Source organism: Dipteris shenzhenensis, chromosome 3 (genome assembly GCF_047967505.1).
Source record: "Dipteris shenzhenensis isolate YYH24624 ecotype China chromosome 3, Dip_SZ_1.0, whole genome shotgun sequence".
Taxonomy (NCBI): domain Eukaryota; kingdom Viridiplantae; phylum Streptophyta; class Polypodiopsida; order Gleicheniales; family Dipteridaceae; genus Dipteris; species Dipteris shenzhenensis.
Genome location: NC_141598.1, coordinates 4751699 through 4770102, shown reverse-complemented (window position 1 = coordinate 4770102; position 18404 = coordinate 4751699). Strand labels below are relative to the sequence as shown.

The window sequence follows — 18404 nt, the reverse complement described above, 5'->3', positions numbered from 1 at the left end:
GCCGTATAAGTATGCAGGTGCATGACAGCCTTCCATACTATTCTGTACCTGTCCCATCCGTACCTCCGTACAGAAGCAGCAGCAGCCCGTACTACCTGCTTCTGCTGTCTGTACAGGTATCTGCTCCGTACAGGTATCTGCGCCGTACATATCTACTGTACAATCGTACGGACTCTCAGTCGTGCGTACAGTTGTGCATTAGCAGTCCTCAGTCGTCCGTATAGGTTGCCATTTTGTCCGTACAAGCTGCGTCAGGCGTCCGTACAGTCGAGTGCACCATCCGTACTGTTGCTGCAAATCCGTACACAGTACGGATTTTCGTACATTTTGCAGGCCCTACCTTTCGTTGGCATCCGACTTCTGTGCAGGTTTTATTCTAGTTGGTTTTTTGGCAGTTGGTTTTTTGGCAGGCATTGTTTGTAGATAGCCATTGTTTGGCTTAGATCTTGCAGAGAATTTGGGGCATTCTATATTTGTGGGCAGACATTGCAGGTGGGTTGCAGGTTGTCCAAGAAATTGGGGCTTTTGCAATTACACTGCAATTTTGCAGTGCAATTTGGGGCTTTTGTAGGCAGAGTGCAATTTGTGCAACATTTGGGGCCTTCAGACCATTTGCCCTCTTTTGTATGCAATTTTCCACAAGAAATTGGGGCTTTTGCATTTGGGTTGCAATTTTGCAAGTAAAAGGGCATTTTGGAAGTTTGCAAACAGTTTTGGACTAAGTACGAGTCAAATTGCACACTTTTGCCACTTTTTGCAGATTCTATTTCGAGATTTTTGGGGCATTGAGTAGAGCAGTGTGGTGCATTTTGAGCCTTTGATAGGTTGTGATAGTATTTGTCACTGTGGGCATATTATTCTTTGCAGATTTTACTTGTGCATTTTATATCCCAGGAAGGGATTTCACCTGGTCTGTCTGCTGTATTTTGTTGTTGTTGAAATTATCTGGTGAAAATGGCTCAGAACAACGCAAATGAGGTGTTCGGGGTTCTCACACAGGAGGATAAGTTGGATGGCACCAACTACTCCTTGTGGAGTTTCATGGTTCGCAATATCTTGGTTGGCAGGTTTCTTTGGGATTATGTCAATGGAGATGAAGAAAGACCAGATACAACGCCTATACCTATCACTCCTACAGCTGGAGGCAGGGGAAGAGGTACAAATACAGCACAGGTGATTGGAGCAGCCGCTCCTGGAGCTCCCACAGCAGAGCAGAAAAGATGGGACTCTAGAGATGCACAAGCTCTTTCAGTAATTTCTCTTTTTGTCAAGAGGTTCATTATACCTCATATTCGGTCATGCAAGACATCTATGGCAGCTTGGGTAATACTTGAAAGTATGTTTGCAGCAACGAACGATGCTAGGGTTTCCTTTATGAAGCGAGAACTTTCCCATACACATATGGAGGAGGGAGATTCCATGAATTCTCACCTCACAAAGCTTCAGGATCTCAGGGAACAATTGCTGAACATTGATGAAGTCATTCCAGATTCAGAGATGATCACCACTCTGAACTCTCTTCCTGAGCCCTATCTCGGTTTCCACACCTCGCTGAATTTTTCATTGAGGGGGGGCAGCAATCCTCTCTCCTTTCACGAGTTGGTAGGACTTCCGTTGCAGGAGGAACAAACATGCAAAAATATGGCAACCCGGGCTGGCGAGCATGCTATGCTCTCTAAGTTCAAGCCCAAGGGTAAAGGGCAGCAAAAGCCACATGCCCATCGGCCCACACATCAGCATAAAGCTGATTCTGGAGAGCCTTCTTATAAGGCACAGGGTGATACAAACAAGCAGAAAAAGAAGGGCATCTGTCATTATTGCAAGAAGTAAGTTCATTATATTGGAGAGTGCAAGAAGCGCATAGCGAAAGAAAAGAAAAGGAATTTCGGTATGGCTGTATCAGATGCATCAAGTCCACATTGCCATGACGGAGGAGATGTTGCAGCCAACTTGGTTGAAGAGCACTATCATAGTTGCACGAAACGTACGTTTCGTGGGCAGAAACGGAAACGGCGAAACGGAAACGCCGTTTCGTATTTCCTGTTTTCCTAGAAACCCTAAAAACGGGTTTTCTTCCAGAATTTCGCCGCCTTCGTCTTTCGCCGCCTCCCGCATCCTTTCAGCATCCTTCCTCCACTTCTTCAAGCTCTCTCCATCCCATCCTTTGCTCTTGGACCTACCCTCACCTCCATCCTTCTCTGAGCTCTCTCCATCCTCTTCATCCTTTGCTCCATCTTCTCCATCCTGCAAGCTGCAGCCTGCAGCTTGGCACCCTGCTCTCCTGACTCCATCCCTCCATCCTTCTTCTCTCCATCCTCTCTTTAATCTTACCTTCTACCTCTCCATCCTCCTCCTCTCCATTCTCCTTCACTTCTACCTCTCCATCCTCTTTTACCTCTATCTCTCCATCCTCCTTCTACAGTCTACCTCCCATCCTTTCTCACGAGTCACTTGTGACCTCTCCATCCTCCTTCTCACCTCTCCATCCTCCTCAATGCCGAGAGATGCTTATTGGGTCCATGTCTCCCTCCTGGATAGTTATAAAGGAGGCGGTGGCTCCAAGAAGTGGAGATGCAACTATTGCGGCATAAGCAAGACTGGGTTTGTCACACGGGTGAAAGACCATCTAGCAGGTGTTCCCTGCAAGGATGTAGGACCTTGTGAGTTCGTGCCTACTGCAGTGAAAGGTGGCCTAACAGAATGGAAGCGTGCGCGTATGGCAGCCTTGGCTGCAAAAAGTGGAGGATAAGGGCTGCAAGATGAAGAAGAGGCTGCTGACACTGAGCCATTGGATGATGCCAGCACATTGGGTTCTGCAAAGAGAAGTAGAGGGGCATCAACTACATCGAGCGCGGGTCCTAGTGCCATAAGAACACCCTTGCCACATGGATCAATTAGTGTGGATGCTAGTGCGGGGAAAAGAGGATCACTGCAAAGGTCTAGCATTCAAGCACGCTTGCAAAAGCAAGCTGTGAAGGAGGCCACTAGTGAGTTGACAAAGCTCTTAATACAATGGGCAATACCCTTTCATGTGGCGAAGACTACACGATGGAGGAAGGCCATGAGAGCCGTAAGCCACATTGGGTATGAATGGGAAGGGCCTACATATGAGGCCTTGCGGACAAGAGAGCTAAGAAGAGAGAGGGAATGTGTGGAAGACCAAATGAAGCCCTTGAAAGAGACTTGGACAAAATATGGATGCACACTCTTATGTGATGGATGGTCAGATGCACGCAAGAGGAATGTGTACAATATTTTAGTGTCTTCTTGCAAGGGAACCATGTTCTTGAGAGCCATAGACGCTTCCACTGCAGGTACAGTGATTACAGGGCTGTATATTTGGGAGCATTTACGGGCAGCCATTATGGAGATAGGTGTTGAGTATGTGGTGCAGGTGGTGACAGATAATGGCAGCAATTGTGTGTCAATGGGTGCCATGTTAGAAGATGAGTTCCCTAAGATTGTGTGGACACCCTGTGCCTCACATTGCCTTGATCTTTTGATCGAGGACCTAGGGAAGATACCTTGGATTGATGCCATCTTCTCCACAGCCCGCAGTATCGTGAAGTTTGTCACGAAGAGACCCAAAGTCCTCAGCATCTATCGGGCTTACAGTGACCTTGAGCTATTGAAACCTCCAACCACAAGGTTTGCTTACATGTTCATAGTGGTGGAGAGGCTTGTGCGAGTGCGCCAGGGCTTGTTGCGCACGGTTGTGTCTCGGGAGTGGGGAGATTGGGATGATAGAGGCCAAGCAAAGTCTATCAAATTTTTTCGCATGATCATGGATGAGTCTTGGTGGAATCAGGCGGAGGCATTAATCAAATCGATTAATCCTATCTACACGGTGCTTCGCATCACAGACATGGAGGGAAGCACATTAGGGCTCTTGTACGAGTTTATGGACAAGATTGGAGAGGCCCTCAACAGAAACACTTTCCTATCTCGTGATAAGTAAGACTTTTTACTTTTGTAATATGTATAATTATTGCAGTTACTAAATGGCAATTTGTTATCATGAAGCCTGGAATTTTCAGATATATATTATGTATGTACTATTATCTATAGTCTATGAATTTTGCATGCATAATGCATTCTAATTTCTTGTGGCATGATTTAGGGTTGAGTCCATCCGTGCTATATGGAATAAGCGGTGGAATTGGTTCCACCGCCCAATCCATGCGGTGGCACATGTATTGCATCCGCTCTGGCGCAGTCAAGAGCAATATGAGAATGACGAGTTGGAGGAGGGGAAAAGTATCCACAAAATTGGACGGGTGGTGACTTGGAGATGCAACGAAGACTGGAGGATAAACTTCTATTGTTCCGCAATCAGAGCCTCTCCTTTGGTCGACCTACAGCTAGGCTCCGAGAGACACAGTTGCAACCTGTCTCCTGGTGGGAGAAATATGGCAACTGTACTCCTACTTTGGTAAGAGTCTAAGAGACAAGTTCCAACGCCACTAGTTGGAGCTTAGTCGTTAAGTAATTTGAAGTTTTATCTACTACAAATATGTTTAAAGTTATCAAGTTCCTGATACTTATCTCGGCTTAATTGGCTTATGGCAGAAACGCCTTGCTATACGTGTTCTCTCACAGGACTGCAGTTCCGGTCCTTGTGAGAGGAACCGGAGCACTTGGGCCCTCTTTCACACAAAGAAGAGGAACAGATTGAGCACGGCTCAATTGGAGCGGTTGGTGTTTTGTCATTGCAACCTCCGTCTCCTTGAGTTCACCGCCGGCTGCCCCGAAGCTCGCCAAGTGAATGTAGACAAGGTGGACGTGGAGAAGATGGAGGTCATACCAGATATCCCTCGGGAGGAGCTGGACATATACACCATGTTGTATGAGGATCTGTCAGCACCAGCACACCACACACGATCATACACTCAACCATCTGGAGATGGTGCTAGTACTTCAGTTGCACCCGATGGTCGTGATCCTGATGTTGATGATTCTTCTTCAGACAGTGACACAGATGCCTCGAACTTATCTGAGGATGCAGAGGATGACGATGATGAGGAGTCCATGGATGATGCAGATGATCAGTAGTCCTACTGCTTTTTTTTAAATCATCCATGAGTGCTTTTATTTTGAGTCTTGCATGACTCATGAGTCATGAGTCATGAATCATGATCATGAAATTTGTGGACCATGAATCATGATCATCTATGGAGTCTGGACATCGAATACTTTCAAGTTTCAAGTTTCAAGTTTCAAGTTTCAACTTGTGTGCTAAGTTTAAACTTTTAAGTACTTCAAACTTCTAAATTTCAGATTCTTGTAATGCCAAACTTGTTAGTCATGACTCATGATACATGTTGATTTCAGATTATTGAAGCATCATTCAAGAATTTAGAAATAATTGTAATTTGTATTATGTATGATTTGCACTCTATTGATAATTATATTATGTATAAAAAATAAATTTCTATACATAAATTGTATCATATTGCCGTTTCTTCCGTTTCTGTTTCGGCGGGGCTCGGAAACTACGTTTCTTCCGTTTCTTACGTTTCCGTTTCTTCCGTTTCCGTTTCGGCTGGTAACTATGAGCACTATGCCTTTTTGTCTTGCACTTCATATTTTTCAGTGGGTAGTTCAGATACTACAGCCACTAATGATGATGACCCATATGCTTTTTTGACTTGCAGTTACGATCCTTCGAAGGATGAATGCTCTTTTAGTGTTGATGAGACACTACATACTTGGTATTTTGATAGTGGTGCTTCAAAGCTCATCACCTCCAAGTAAAATCTGTTTGTAACTCTGCATTCTTCACCCACCAAGAAGAAGGTAACTTGTGCAAATAATTCTTCTTATTCAGTGTGTGGAGCGGGAGACATTATTCTCACATCCACTGATGGCACAGATTTCAGAATTTCAGATGTACTCTATGTGCCAGGTATAAAGAAGAATTTGCTTTTAGTGTCCTCACTCAATAGAGGAGGATTTCAGGTTATTTTTGATGATGACAAGTGTGCAGTCAGAGACAAAAAAAATGAATATGCTTTGAGATTGTCTGGTACTTTGTATCGGGGTCTTTTTCAGCTTGATTAATATGATAAAAGATCCCATCTTGCATTATTAGTTATCACTCCCACTGCTGCGATGCAGAATGCGGAGTTATGGCATGCCAGGTATGGGCACATGAGTTATGGCAGCTTAATGACACTTCAGAGGCATGATATGATTGATGCATTACCTCCTTTGGAGTCGCCTCCTCCTCATGCATGTGAAGGTTGTATTCTTGGCAAAATGCATAGGCTTCCCTTCAAGAAGGATGGTGCAGTGAAAGCTACAAGAAAATTGCAGCTTATTCACAGCGATGTCTGCGGTCCCATGAGGACACCTGCTTTTGGGGGTTATCTCTATTTTGTTACATTCATAGATGACTTTACCAACTATACTTGGGTCTATAGTTTCAAGGTAAAATCAGAAGTGTTTATGCATTTCAAACACTGTGGCTATGGTTGAGAATGAGAGAGGACTCAAGGTGCAGACACTTCGCACAGATCGAGAGGGGGAATATGTCATGAATTTGAGACATTTCTGAAAGAAAAAGGCATTATGCATCAGCTTACAGTGAGGCTTATACCTCAACAGAATAGCAAAGCTGAGTGGAAGAATCGCACCGCCATGGAAATGGATAGATGCATGCTCACAAGTAAAAATTTGCCTCACAGGTTTTGGCTGGAAGGCCTCATGTGTACCAACTATATTTTAAATCGGGCTCCTACAAAGGCTTTGAAGACAATCACTCCCTATGAGGCATGGCATGGGAGAAAGCCTTCAGTGGACTACTTCAGAGTTTTTGGTTGTGTAGCATATGCCCACGTGCTTGTGGAGTTCAGACACAAGTTGTAAGATAAGGCACTAAAATGCATTTTTGTGGGATATAGTTCACAAAGCAAAGGCTATCGTCTCTACAATCTTGCTACATGCAAGATTTTTGTTAGTAGAGATGTCATATTCTCTGAAAATTCTGCACATACAAATGCTGAATTTCAGATTCTAGCCTCTTTAGAGGATGTGTTTGAGGGGATGCTTCCTATAGCATTTGGTTCCCCCGCTGAATCTGAGAATTTACAGCAACCTCCGCCAGCTCCACAAGTACAACTTCAGCCCCCAGCTGAATTGGTACAACCTCAGGGTGTGGATGAAGTTGTCAGGCAAGAAATTCAAGAGATAAACGCAGCCAAAATAGTCCCACATTGGTTGCTTCAGACTCTCAGGGAGAATAGGCTTGAAGCTCCATTGCCTAGCAGAACTCGTAGTGCAGTAAGGCACATGGAGGGAGCTCATTTAGTTGAATTAGCTTATGCAGGTACTCTTCTTGATGAGGAGGAGCTTGAGACATTTGAAGAAGCAAAAGATAATGTGCATTGGATGAATGCCATGCACGATGCCATTCATAAAAATTAGACTTAGGATGTGGTGGATTTGCCACCAGGTAAAAATGCCATAGGTACACGGTGGGTTTTCAAAGTCAAAAGAAAGCCAGATGGGTCGATTGATCGGTACAAGGCAAGGCTGGTTGCAAAAGGATATGCTCAGAAAAAAGGCATAGATTATGAGGAGACTTTTGCTCCTACATCCAGGATAACCACCATCAGGTCAGTTATAGCTATGGTTGCAAATTTTGAATGGAATGTTCATCAGTTGGACATTAAAACAGCTTTCCTTAATGGAGACTTGTTGGAAGAGGTTTATGTCAAACAACCTCCGGGCTTTGAAATTTCAGAAAATGGACTTCAGATATGCAAGCTGAATAAAGCTTTGTATGGGCTGAAACAAGTCCCACGTGCATGGTATGCCAAAATTGATGCCTTTCTGACCAGCAAGGGGTTGCACAATAGTCCAACTTAAAGCACCCTCTACATCAAGAAGGATGGGGGGGATATTCTGGTCATCATTCTTTATGTAGATGACACATTAGGAAAAAAGGGAGCTCATTTTGGGGCCTTTTAGAAGAGAGAGAAAATAGGCTCTCAACCAATTAGGAGTGGGCCAACGTAACGTTGGAAATTCAACAAAAGAAGATGAAAATAAGAAAAAGAAATAGTACTATATGTTCGTAGAAGCATGTCACATTAATGAGGTGATCTGATTTGAATCTTTAAAAAATTTATTTTCTGTGCAGAATTTGATGATTCTGACATCGCATACGCGTCCGAAACGGTCCAAAATCCCAAGAACGGCACTGGAAACGTTGGAATCGGACATCCGGAGGCTCGGAAACGGCCTAAAAAGGCCGAAAAACGCGATTTGCAGCAAAATGCGATATGGCACTTTTGAAATTTCAAAAGGTGCCAGATCGCATTTTGCTGCAAATCCCACTTTTTGGCCTTTTTTGGCCGTTTTCGAGCCTCCGGATGTCCGATTCCAACGTTTCCAGTGCCGTTTTTGGGGTTTTGGGCCGTTCCGGACGCGTTTGCGGTGTCAGAGTCACCAAATTCTACACAGAAAAGTATTGCTCTTATATGAACATTGAATGTAAAGCATGTGAAAGAATATATTTATTCCTTTTCACACTGACATTTCTCACGCAAGTATCCATATTTTCTTGCTTTTGTAGAGAGAGAAAAGAGAAAATAGTGAATTTCTTACAGGGCCCCAAAATGAGCTCCCTTTTTTCCTAATGTGCTGCTCACCGGATCAAATGAGGAAGTAATTGCAGATTTTAAGGCCCAATTGAAAGCTACATTTGATATGTCAGACTTGGCCTTGTTACATTTCTTTTTGGGGATCCAGTTTATTTTAGAGAAACGTGGCATTGTTATGTCTCAGTCCAAGTATGTTCAAAAGCTCTTGGATAGATTCAACATGCATGATTGCAAGCCTATGTCCACTCCCATGGAGCTGGGGCTGAAGCTTACAATGCATGATGTGGGTGAATCAATTGATGTCACACTCTATAGTCAGGCTGTTGGATGCCTCATTTATCTCTGTAATACACGACCTGATATTCAGTTTTCAGTTTCTCAGGTGAGCAGGTATATGCACAGCCCAAAGATTATGCATTGGCAGGCTGTAAAACACATCTTTTGTTACTTGCAAGGTTCAAAGTCTTTTGGCTTGATGTTTCCCAGGGGGTGACTTGCAGATGCATGCTTACAGTGACTCAGATTGGGCTGGAGACTATGATACTAGGCAGTCCACCAGTGGGAATTGTTTCTTTCTAGGACATGCTTGCATTTCTTGGTTGAGCAAGAAACAATCTACAGTGGCTACCTCCTCATGTGAAGCTAAGTACAGGGCAGCTTTCACAGCGACAGTTGAATGCGTTTGGCTGCGTTGTTTGTTTGCTGATCTTCATCTTTCATTGGAGGTTCTTCTCCGATTCTCACTCATAGTCAGAGTGCTATAGCAGTGAAGAATCATGTGTTTCATGCTCGCACGAAGCACATTGAGGTTTACTATCGCTATGTCAGAGAGAAGTTGCATGCAGGAGAGATGAGTATGATCTATGTGTCAACACATGACAATGTTGGAGACATCTTCACCAAAGCACTTCCACGTGAAAAGTTTGAGGCATTTCGCAGTGCCTTGAACTTATCTCCTCTTGGTGATTGATCATTTCCTTGTACATGACATTGGCATTGCAGGGGGGTGTTAGAATTATTATTATAATTTAGCAGTGACCAATGTAATGTAATAAGTAGGGATACTTTTCCCTCCTTTAGAGGTTTTTCCCCTAAACCACAGTTAGTTCACTAACTACGGTTAGTGAAGGATAAGATTTTGTCACTTAGACAAAACCTATCCCACTTCTTGTTTTATTCACTTCTTCTATTGCAAGCACTACGTTCAGCTCTCTTGCTCTCACACTCTCTTTTCTAACAGTGGCAAGAGATGTTGTTACATCATTACTCTTTAAAGTACCACGAGATGTGAGATAGGGTGTGTCTAGTCGCCAAAAAGCATATTTCAAAAGCCTTTGGCAACTAGAGTATGTCGCATCATGTATGGCTATAATGGATAGTTTGTGCCATCTAACTTTTCCTCAATTGCAAGCATTCTAAAAACATCATTGCCTACCATCGCATCTACAAAGAAATGCAAGCAACAAAGAAAAAGATACAGTAGACAATTGCCTGTTAGCTCTATCCTTTTTTTTGATATAGCTTAAATGGTGGTCGTTCTCACTTCTTCTCCCATCTCATCCAAGACATTGAATATTGGTTTTGGATAGGGTTAGTGTCTTTCTAGAAAATATCTTTAGCTCTTGGAAAGACATTAATCAGGCACATGAGCACTTGTCTTTCTTCCGTTGGACTTTGAGGAGGCATACAAGCATTTGGACTTGGTGTTCATAGAGGGCATGATGGACTATGTGGGAAGTACAAGCTAGTTACTCATTGAGGGACACATGAGTGAGATCTTCCCCTTTGAAGATGAGTATGCGTCAGTGACATCTTCCCCTCTCAAGATGAGTATGCTATGGATGCTCTTTGGCCAGCTTCTTATTCTTTGTTATTATGAAATCCCAAGGGCACTAAATGAGAATGAAGGATTTGTTGTGTATGTGGATGGCATGACTAAATACCTTGAGCATGTTGATTGACTTCTTGACAATTATCTAGTAGTTGCATCAAATAGCTCAAATAATTGAGATTTCTTGTGGACTAGGTGATGCATTTGACTTGGGTAGAGGGTGAGTCTTCAAATGGACCCCCAAAGGTGCCATGGCATGGGTACATTAGTTGCTAGGTTGGTAGGAGGTTGTCCAAATACTTGATAGTTTTTGCCACCTGCTTTTGTATGACAACATTTGAAGAGCCATATTGCACTTTTCATCTCAGCTAAAAAAGGGGGTGCATTTCTTTTGTTAGATGAGATAACAAGAGGATCCTTGAGATTAACGCAGGTGTTCTAATCTAATGGCCAGTGGAGTTTTTTCAAGGTTAGTTTTTCGGATATGAGAGTGAAGGAAGTCAGAAACAATTGCTCATTGGGTTTACAATAATTTGATTCAATGGCGACTAAAAACTTGAGGCCTAGCTTCTCGAGCACCTTTATAGGTCCTTGCATGGGGACACCGAGCCATAGATGTTGATGTTGATACACTCTTTGATGCATCTGAAGGGTGACTCTGGGAGTGGCAAGGTTGTCTTCTCTCATGACATCTTGGCCTAGGTTTCTTCTTAATTTCATGCATGTGTGACGAGACCTTGAATTGGTCTATTGTGATCCTTAAATCATGGGATGTAGGTGTGTATATATTACTTTTCTCTCAATAAGCACATTCTTTGTTTTTGTAGGATGTGGTCCCTATAAAATAAGTACCGTGATGTGGTTGTAAGAAAGTGACTCTTATATAAATAAAGTTATCAAAATTGATGTGGTTCAAAGAAAGTGACTCATATATAAATGAACTAAAATAAATCTATAAAAAATGACCTTGATATGATTACTCAATAAATTCACACCAAAGATTTGGTTAAGGATGCCCAACTTGTCCTAGAATGTCTACAAAGGTAGACTCTCATGAATGAGATGGCTATATTGTATGTTACCCCCTTTCTGTACGATTCATTACATTGTATCAAATTGATTACTTGCTCGAAGGATCATTGGATCTTTGTGGGTTAGATCTATCCAAACACTCTCCCTTGGTATCTAGATCTTATTAGTCTTCTAATCAAGCATGCATTTAGGACTGTACCAAAAACTTTAACAAAGGCACTTTTCTCCAAGGTCATGTTCTCCTCGTTCTTAGTCTTAGTGTAAACATGTTATGTATTATATGGTCGTTATTCTCCAAGGTCATGTTCTCCCCGTTCTTAGTCTTAGTGTAAACATGTTATGTATTATATGGTCGTATTATATGGTCGTTACGTGAAATCTTTCTTGCTTGTAACCTATTTAGCATGTTGCTTTTGCAATCTTTATGGTTTTTTTTTTGTTTTGGGGTGCACACACGGGGGGGAGAGAGAGAGAGAGAGAGAGAGAGAGAGAGAGAGAGGGTTTGAAGTCCATGCAAATGTTTGGGAGATTTTGGTTGATTCTCAACAAGTTTGTCATGTGGTGCTTTAGGTGCAAGCTTCATTGACGACATTTGGTAAATTTACAAATGTGGAGTTGAAGCTAGAGGAGATAGAACTTAATCAAGGTAGGGAGGCCATGGCTTCACAATTGAACATAATATAACACATTGATTCTTTAACAAGAGTGTTACCATGTGTCAGAAGATTTTGTTATGTTCATTTAAAAGTTTAAAAAATTGGTTAGAATTCTTTGTTGAAGACTAAAGTAAAACAAGCTTAAAGAATGAGCGCAGCACATTAGAATAAAAAACAAAACATACATGTTAACTCTGTTCCTAACTAATAATCCTTGTCATGAGCAGGTTTGCTTTGTCATTTACAAAACCAAACAAAAACTATGTAGAAATGTGTGCTCTTTATGTGGAGATTTGTACATGCCTATACGCACACACTTGTCTACCACATTGCATGCATCTTAGACACACAATATGATTATCTCTACTCACCATCGTGAAATTGGTGGGTTTTTTCATGGTTACTAGTCACTAATACGGGTTAGAAGAAATCTTAATAAATCAAGTCCTAATTTGGAGATAATATGTATGATAAAAGTATTTGATAACAAATTTCTAACCCAAAATATAGATTTTCTCTAGATAGATGTTGGAAAAAGAGAGAACAAAACCTTCCTATCAACGTAACTACATATCGTTATTTTTAGCTTCCACTGAAAAGGAATATGACTAATTGTTACATTTAGCTTTAAGTAATAATTCCAAGGACTCAAAATATTCAGATGAGAAAGATTGCCGCCACAAAGTAAGCTTCAGTAAAACAATAAAGACCATAGGAAAAAATGAAAATCAATGCACACTTGGGAAGTCCATCATATAGGAAAATCTTGCTGCTTGCCCACGTAGGATGCTACCAAGCTCAATAGAAGCTCTACGTCCACTGTAGAGTTAAGGGTCTTAGCTCGCTAAATTGATTGAATACAACAAGGTCAAATTTGGCCTTTTACTCGTTGCATGTAAACTTCAGTTGATATTGATCGTGGTTCAAAATTGAGTCTGTCGAATGCTGACTAGACCCAAGGGTACCCAACTCGAAGTGAAAACATAGTGGTAAAGCTTGACGGGATACAAAACTGGGGAATCAACTCTATAAGTACTTATGGATGGTTTCAAATAGCAAAGATGAATAGTCCCCATGCACGAGTGACAACATAGGAGAGCTCCACATTGAAACAATGTTGTGAGAGGAATGCATAGGAAGAGAAGTAGTTGTAGAGAAGAGCCATTGTGAGCCATCGATTGTAGGATGGTTCTCAATGTTGAGCTGCACATGCATAGGAGAGCAATAGTAGGAACATAGCTTAAGGCAGAGGAATGTTGTATAGGAGAGAAGTACAGTAATGATTTGCAAAGAGTTAGGAAAGATGGAGTATAGAAGGTTGAAATATATGACAATTTATAGAGAGTTGCTTATAGAATGAGTGTTGATAGCAAATAGATCAGCAAATGGAAGGTGGGAATAGAGATGTATAAGTGGTTGCTCAAGAGGAGTTTATACAAGGGTGATTTGTAGAGGAAGTGCTCGAGAAGGAGGAATGATGGCAAGTGGAAGGTTGTAATTTTTTTGCTATTAATATTGAGGGTTTCTTGCACGGAACGAAAAGTTTTCCAGGGTTCTTAACTGGTTGGTTAGGTTGTCCCATGTGAAATCTGTTAGAGTGGTGCATGTGTGGAAGCTTGAGAGAGAGAGAGATTGATTTGCAATAGCAATTGTATATCCAGATTCACGGATATCATAGCCTAGGGGGATGGACAAGGTGAGGATGCTCCAAGGAATGCCATCCAATGCAAGACACTAAGTGGAGAGTGTAGGGGGGCTTTTATTGGCCCTTAGCTAGCTTGGTTGGTTGGCCAATGAGGCGACTAGTTAGGTGGGTTGACTTGACCAGGCCATTTGAGTGACCTGACCTTGGTTGGGTTGGATTGGGTTGACCCGATCGTGAAGGTCGTTGAACTGACTTGGTTGGGGCCTAGTTTGGGTACCCAACCTAGTGCTAACTATAGCCTAACCTAACCTCTTGAGGCCTACCCTATCCTCTCTGAGCGGGCACACCTACATAGAAGCTTTCCCTGACTATAAGATGCCATACTCTAATACCCTCTCTATTGCTAATGTTTAGTACAATAATTTGAAGAAGCATGTTGATGAAGATGTAACCACCATGAGCCCTCTTGGATTCACCTTGTAGAGAGCACCAAATAGCATGGATCGTCGAACCATAATGCCACCTCCAATAGCAAATGACATATCCTCAAGTGTGATTTCTATGCCAGTTTGCATTGAGTTGCCAGTGGGGTATAATGATCACTGGAACATATCATGATCTGTATCCTTCATGAACAAATCACGTACAGGAGCCTTGAACAACGAACGTTGGTACACACTGTGTTCATAGTCTCTGCAATGTGAAGCAATGAACTCCGAACTCATTTGGTCCATAGCTCTACACACTTGCTTTGCTTGTTAGACTTCCAAATGATCTGTGCCGCTATTAGCCCACAATCCCTCCCACATGCTCTCTGGTTGTGACCCATGGGGGGACCCGAAAGTAGTGCTAGTAGAGCATGTACTTTGTCATGGAGCTTATTTTTTTTGAGATAGCCATTCATCCTTTTCTTTTTCTCTAGTCTTGCATTTTTCCTCCGTGTTTTTTTACCTCAGCTAGTGTTTTGTCTACATGTGCCTTCTCCACAAGGAGGGCTACATTTGTAGACTCCAAATTGTCAGTTTTGTTGATCAATGCAAGACATATCTTTGGAGGCTGGTGAGGACCCTAGATATAGCGTTTGGAGGTGTTCGTGCTCTGTAAGCTATCATGGCATTTTCAATTGCTTGTTTCCCCCAAATGTTCTCTACACATGCTTGTGTAGGCATTGTGCAAAATCACTGTTTTGCCCCTGTTTGTTTGTAGAACTTTAAAAATGTAGAAATAAAGAAATGCCTCACATGTTTACTGCCTCGGGGGATCCTCAAGCATGCTATCTAGGCCCACCTTATCCTATCCTTATGAGATGGCACACCCATACAGAATCTCTCTCTCACTAGGAGATGCCAAACTCTAGTAAAATGTAGTTGTGTACAATGATCTAGTAAAATCTAGTTGCTTATGAGTGCCTTTGTCTCTCAATCAATCGGATGAGTCTTGAAAATAGATTTTGTCTCTTTCTTTAAAGATAATGCTACCATTATCACTTATTATCACATTAATGTGAATTTTAGATTGGAGATGGTTCCCATTCTTGGCTATTGTCTTGTGGTAAGGATTGGTTTTCTTAAGACAAGCTACCTAAGAATTTTGGTAAAGAAAAGATGCTACACTTTCTTGATTCTCGTGTGTAGGATGAGTCTTGAAAATAGATTTTGCCTCTTTCTTTAAAGATGATGCTACCATTATCACTTATTATCACATTAATGTGAATTTTAGATTGGAGATGGTTCCCATTCTTGGCTATTGTCTTGTGGTAAGCATTGGTTTTCTTAAGACAAGCTACCTAAGAATTTTGGTAAAGAAAAGATGCTACACTTTCTTGATTCTCGTGTGTAGGAATCCCTTTGATTCCACTTCAAGAAATCCTTGGACATGTAGTCGAATATCACATTGCGTGCTTCTTGTTCTCAATCACACTTTTGGGAAATATGTCGGAATGTCCAATTATCCATGATAGGGCCTTACAATTTAGAAGCTCTATCATCTGGTGCTTTTTTTTAAGAAATCAGTTTCCAAACGGCAAGAAAAATTATCATCTTGAATTTCAAAAGATGGTACTAATATGGGCTTTTAACCCTTCCTACCACAAAGTTTTTGAGATAAAATTCATTGCTCAGCTTCTTCCATATCTATTGTTGTATCTCTATCCTCGTGGCTTATCTCATTGTGGCCATTAAGGAGTTAGAGTATTCAATGCTCATTAAGATTTTACTGCTTAGGAAATTTTGTATCATACTTCTAACATGTAAAGTGAAGGCTTGCAAGCCTTTCGTTTTATCCATGTCAAGTGCTTTGTATTTTGTGATAACAAATGCAACTTCTTTTAATGGTAATATAGCATATAACTCACTCCATAGATGATCTCCGTCCATTGAGGAGTGCTTTTATTGCACCATGGAGTGTTGTCATGGATGCTAAATGGGAAGTAGTGTGGATATGTGTGGCATATTAGTACATGGTCTCCTTACTTTAAATGTGACTCTATGAATTTGGCACCATCGACCAGACCTGGATCCATAACTACTGGCACCAACACTGGCCTTGAATGTACCCAGACCTGAAGTACTAACAATCTCTCGAACTACCAGGCCAAGGCAGGTCAAGAAGGTTGAAGAGGCCATGGGACCATTTGAAGTTGGGTTGTTTGTAGCGTAGTTTTCAAGGGTTGGGTTCACACCACTCGACGGCCATCCTCCAAAAGGAGGTGTGAAGAGCTATCATCCTAGTTGGCCCAATAGGAGGGATGGGCTCTGACATTGACACAAAAGAGTCGTGTCTAACCCATGAAGGCCACCCCTACTAAAGCTGCATCTATTGGAGTTTGTCATTATTTTGTCACTTTTATTGATGACTACAGCAGAAAAGTTTGGGTGTATTTTATGAAAAAGAAAAGTGAAGTGTTTGGGCATTTCAAAGCTTTTAAAGCTATGGTTGAAAAAGAAACAGGCCTGCAAATAAAATGCCTAAGGTCAGATGGAGGGGGAGAGTACCTCTCAAATGAGTTTACAAGGTTCCTGCAGGAGCATGGCATAAAGCAACAATATTCATGCAGTCATATCCCACAGCAAAATACCCCCACTCCATGGCCACCTCCTCCAGCTGCTACATGATTGGCCCATTCCATCTTTTCCAACCACTACACGAATCACGCGCTGGTGACATAAATTACAAGCTTGATGACTAGCGGCCATGTGAGCCACCACACTCGGCAGCCATCTTGCGATTCTATTTCTTCCTCCATGGGCGGGCGGGTGGTCTGAACCCACCTTGAGGGTGGTGTAGAGAGGGTTCTCGAGTGGTGGATGTTTGCCAAGGTCGTTCCTTCCCTTAAGTACATTTAGCTATGGAAGAGGTCTTTCATCCTACTGGAGAAGACTTTGAATTTGACTGGAGGGAAATGAGGGTAGGCATCGACGCTCCTATGAAGCAGGTGAAGGCCATTTGTTCGATGCAAAAGAGGTTATGGAAGTAGAACAACACATAATTTAGTGTTCCGGCGTGAGCTCCTATAATTTGTGAGTGATTTTTGGTACCAATTGAAGAATTAAGTGATCCAGCTCAAGCTCTCTGTCAAAGTTTGTCGGTCACGATTGGAGAAGTCGATCTTTCATGGCTAACTTTTGTAAGCTTTGTTTGGCAAACAAGTAAGTAGAAACCAAACAATAAAGGGATATTGTCTAGTATCCAACTGTCTTCTCTTAATACAATCTTTTCAGCTTCATTGGTAGAAAAACATTCTAGATACATTGGTTGCCTTGCTATGACGAGTTGTGGATACCATTGTGTAGAACGAGGCATCTTCAAAAGCACCCCACTTTAGAATGGACAAAGCAACACATTGACCCTTCTATGAGTGATTGAACTTTGAATGTGCTTTCTAATATATGTTTAGTAATAAGCCACATCCACCACCTCTCCCACACCATCAATGGGGATTTCTATATATTGAGAGTCAGATAATCATCTCCAAGTGTAGTCAGAAGCCATGCTTTGGTTATAGCGTTGATGAGGTAAGGACCCCTCAAAGCTTGACCCTCGGTGCTCCTCACGGTTGATGACAATGTGGTTTCAAAGGTACAATGCTTGTGGTAGAATGTCCAAAGAGTTCGATTATTTTTATTGTAGGGACAAGTTTCTTGCTACTATGTACATTATTATAAAACGTGATAGTGAATAGAAGGGCAAGACTCTTGCACCTCAGTAGCAACACAACTGCAGCATCGGTTTCTCATTTGCAAAAGCTAGGTAAGCACAACTCCATTCGGAGGAGTCACGACTGTCTGTGTCTCTTTTTTCCCTTGCAGGCCAACAATCATGACCCATATCATCAGGCATTGTTATGTGAATGAGAAGGAATTCACAACATAGACACATCAGTAAACTAGCTTATTGAGGATTTGCAGTGCCAAAAGTTTGGAGGATTTCCCTCTCTAACATGCAAGGGTTTGTGGTAAATTATAAAATTTTCCATAGATGTTCTTTGAATGATGCATTTCGATAGTGGCAATCACATGCCTTTGCTTACCATCTTGCAAAGTTGTTACCCTCTTACTCAAGTCTTTACTTGTAGGTATGTTAATATGAGAGGCTGGTAGGTTAATTGGAGAGCAATCATTGACCAATCCTCTACT

At 41.9% G+C, this 18404-nt stretch overlaps 1 protein-coding gene across 1 annotated transcript in view; it reads left to right on the top strand.

Moving 5' to 3' along the window:
* PTAC13 (plastid transcriptionally active 13) overlaps positions 1 to 12202 on the top strand; it is a 39635-nt gene extending 27433 nt beyond the window's left edge. Inside the window, exon 4 of the mRNA XM_087372819.1 lies at positions 12040 to 12202. Coding sequence (XP_087228945.1) covers positions 12040 to 12153 — 114 coding nt within the window. The 3' untranslated portion in view covers positions 12154 to 12202. The remainder of the gene's footprint in view (positions 1 to 12039) is intronic.
* Positions 12203 to 18404: the final 6202 nt, after the last annotated feature.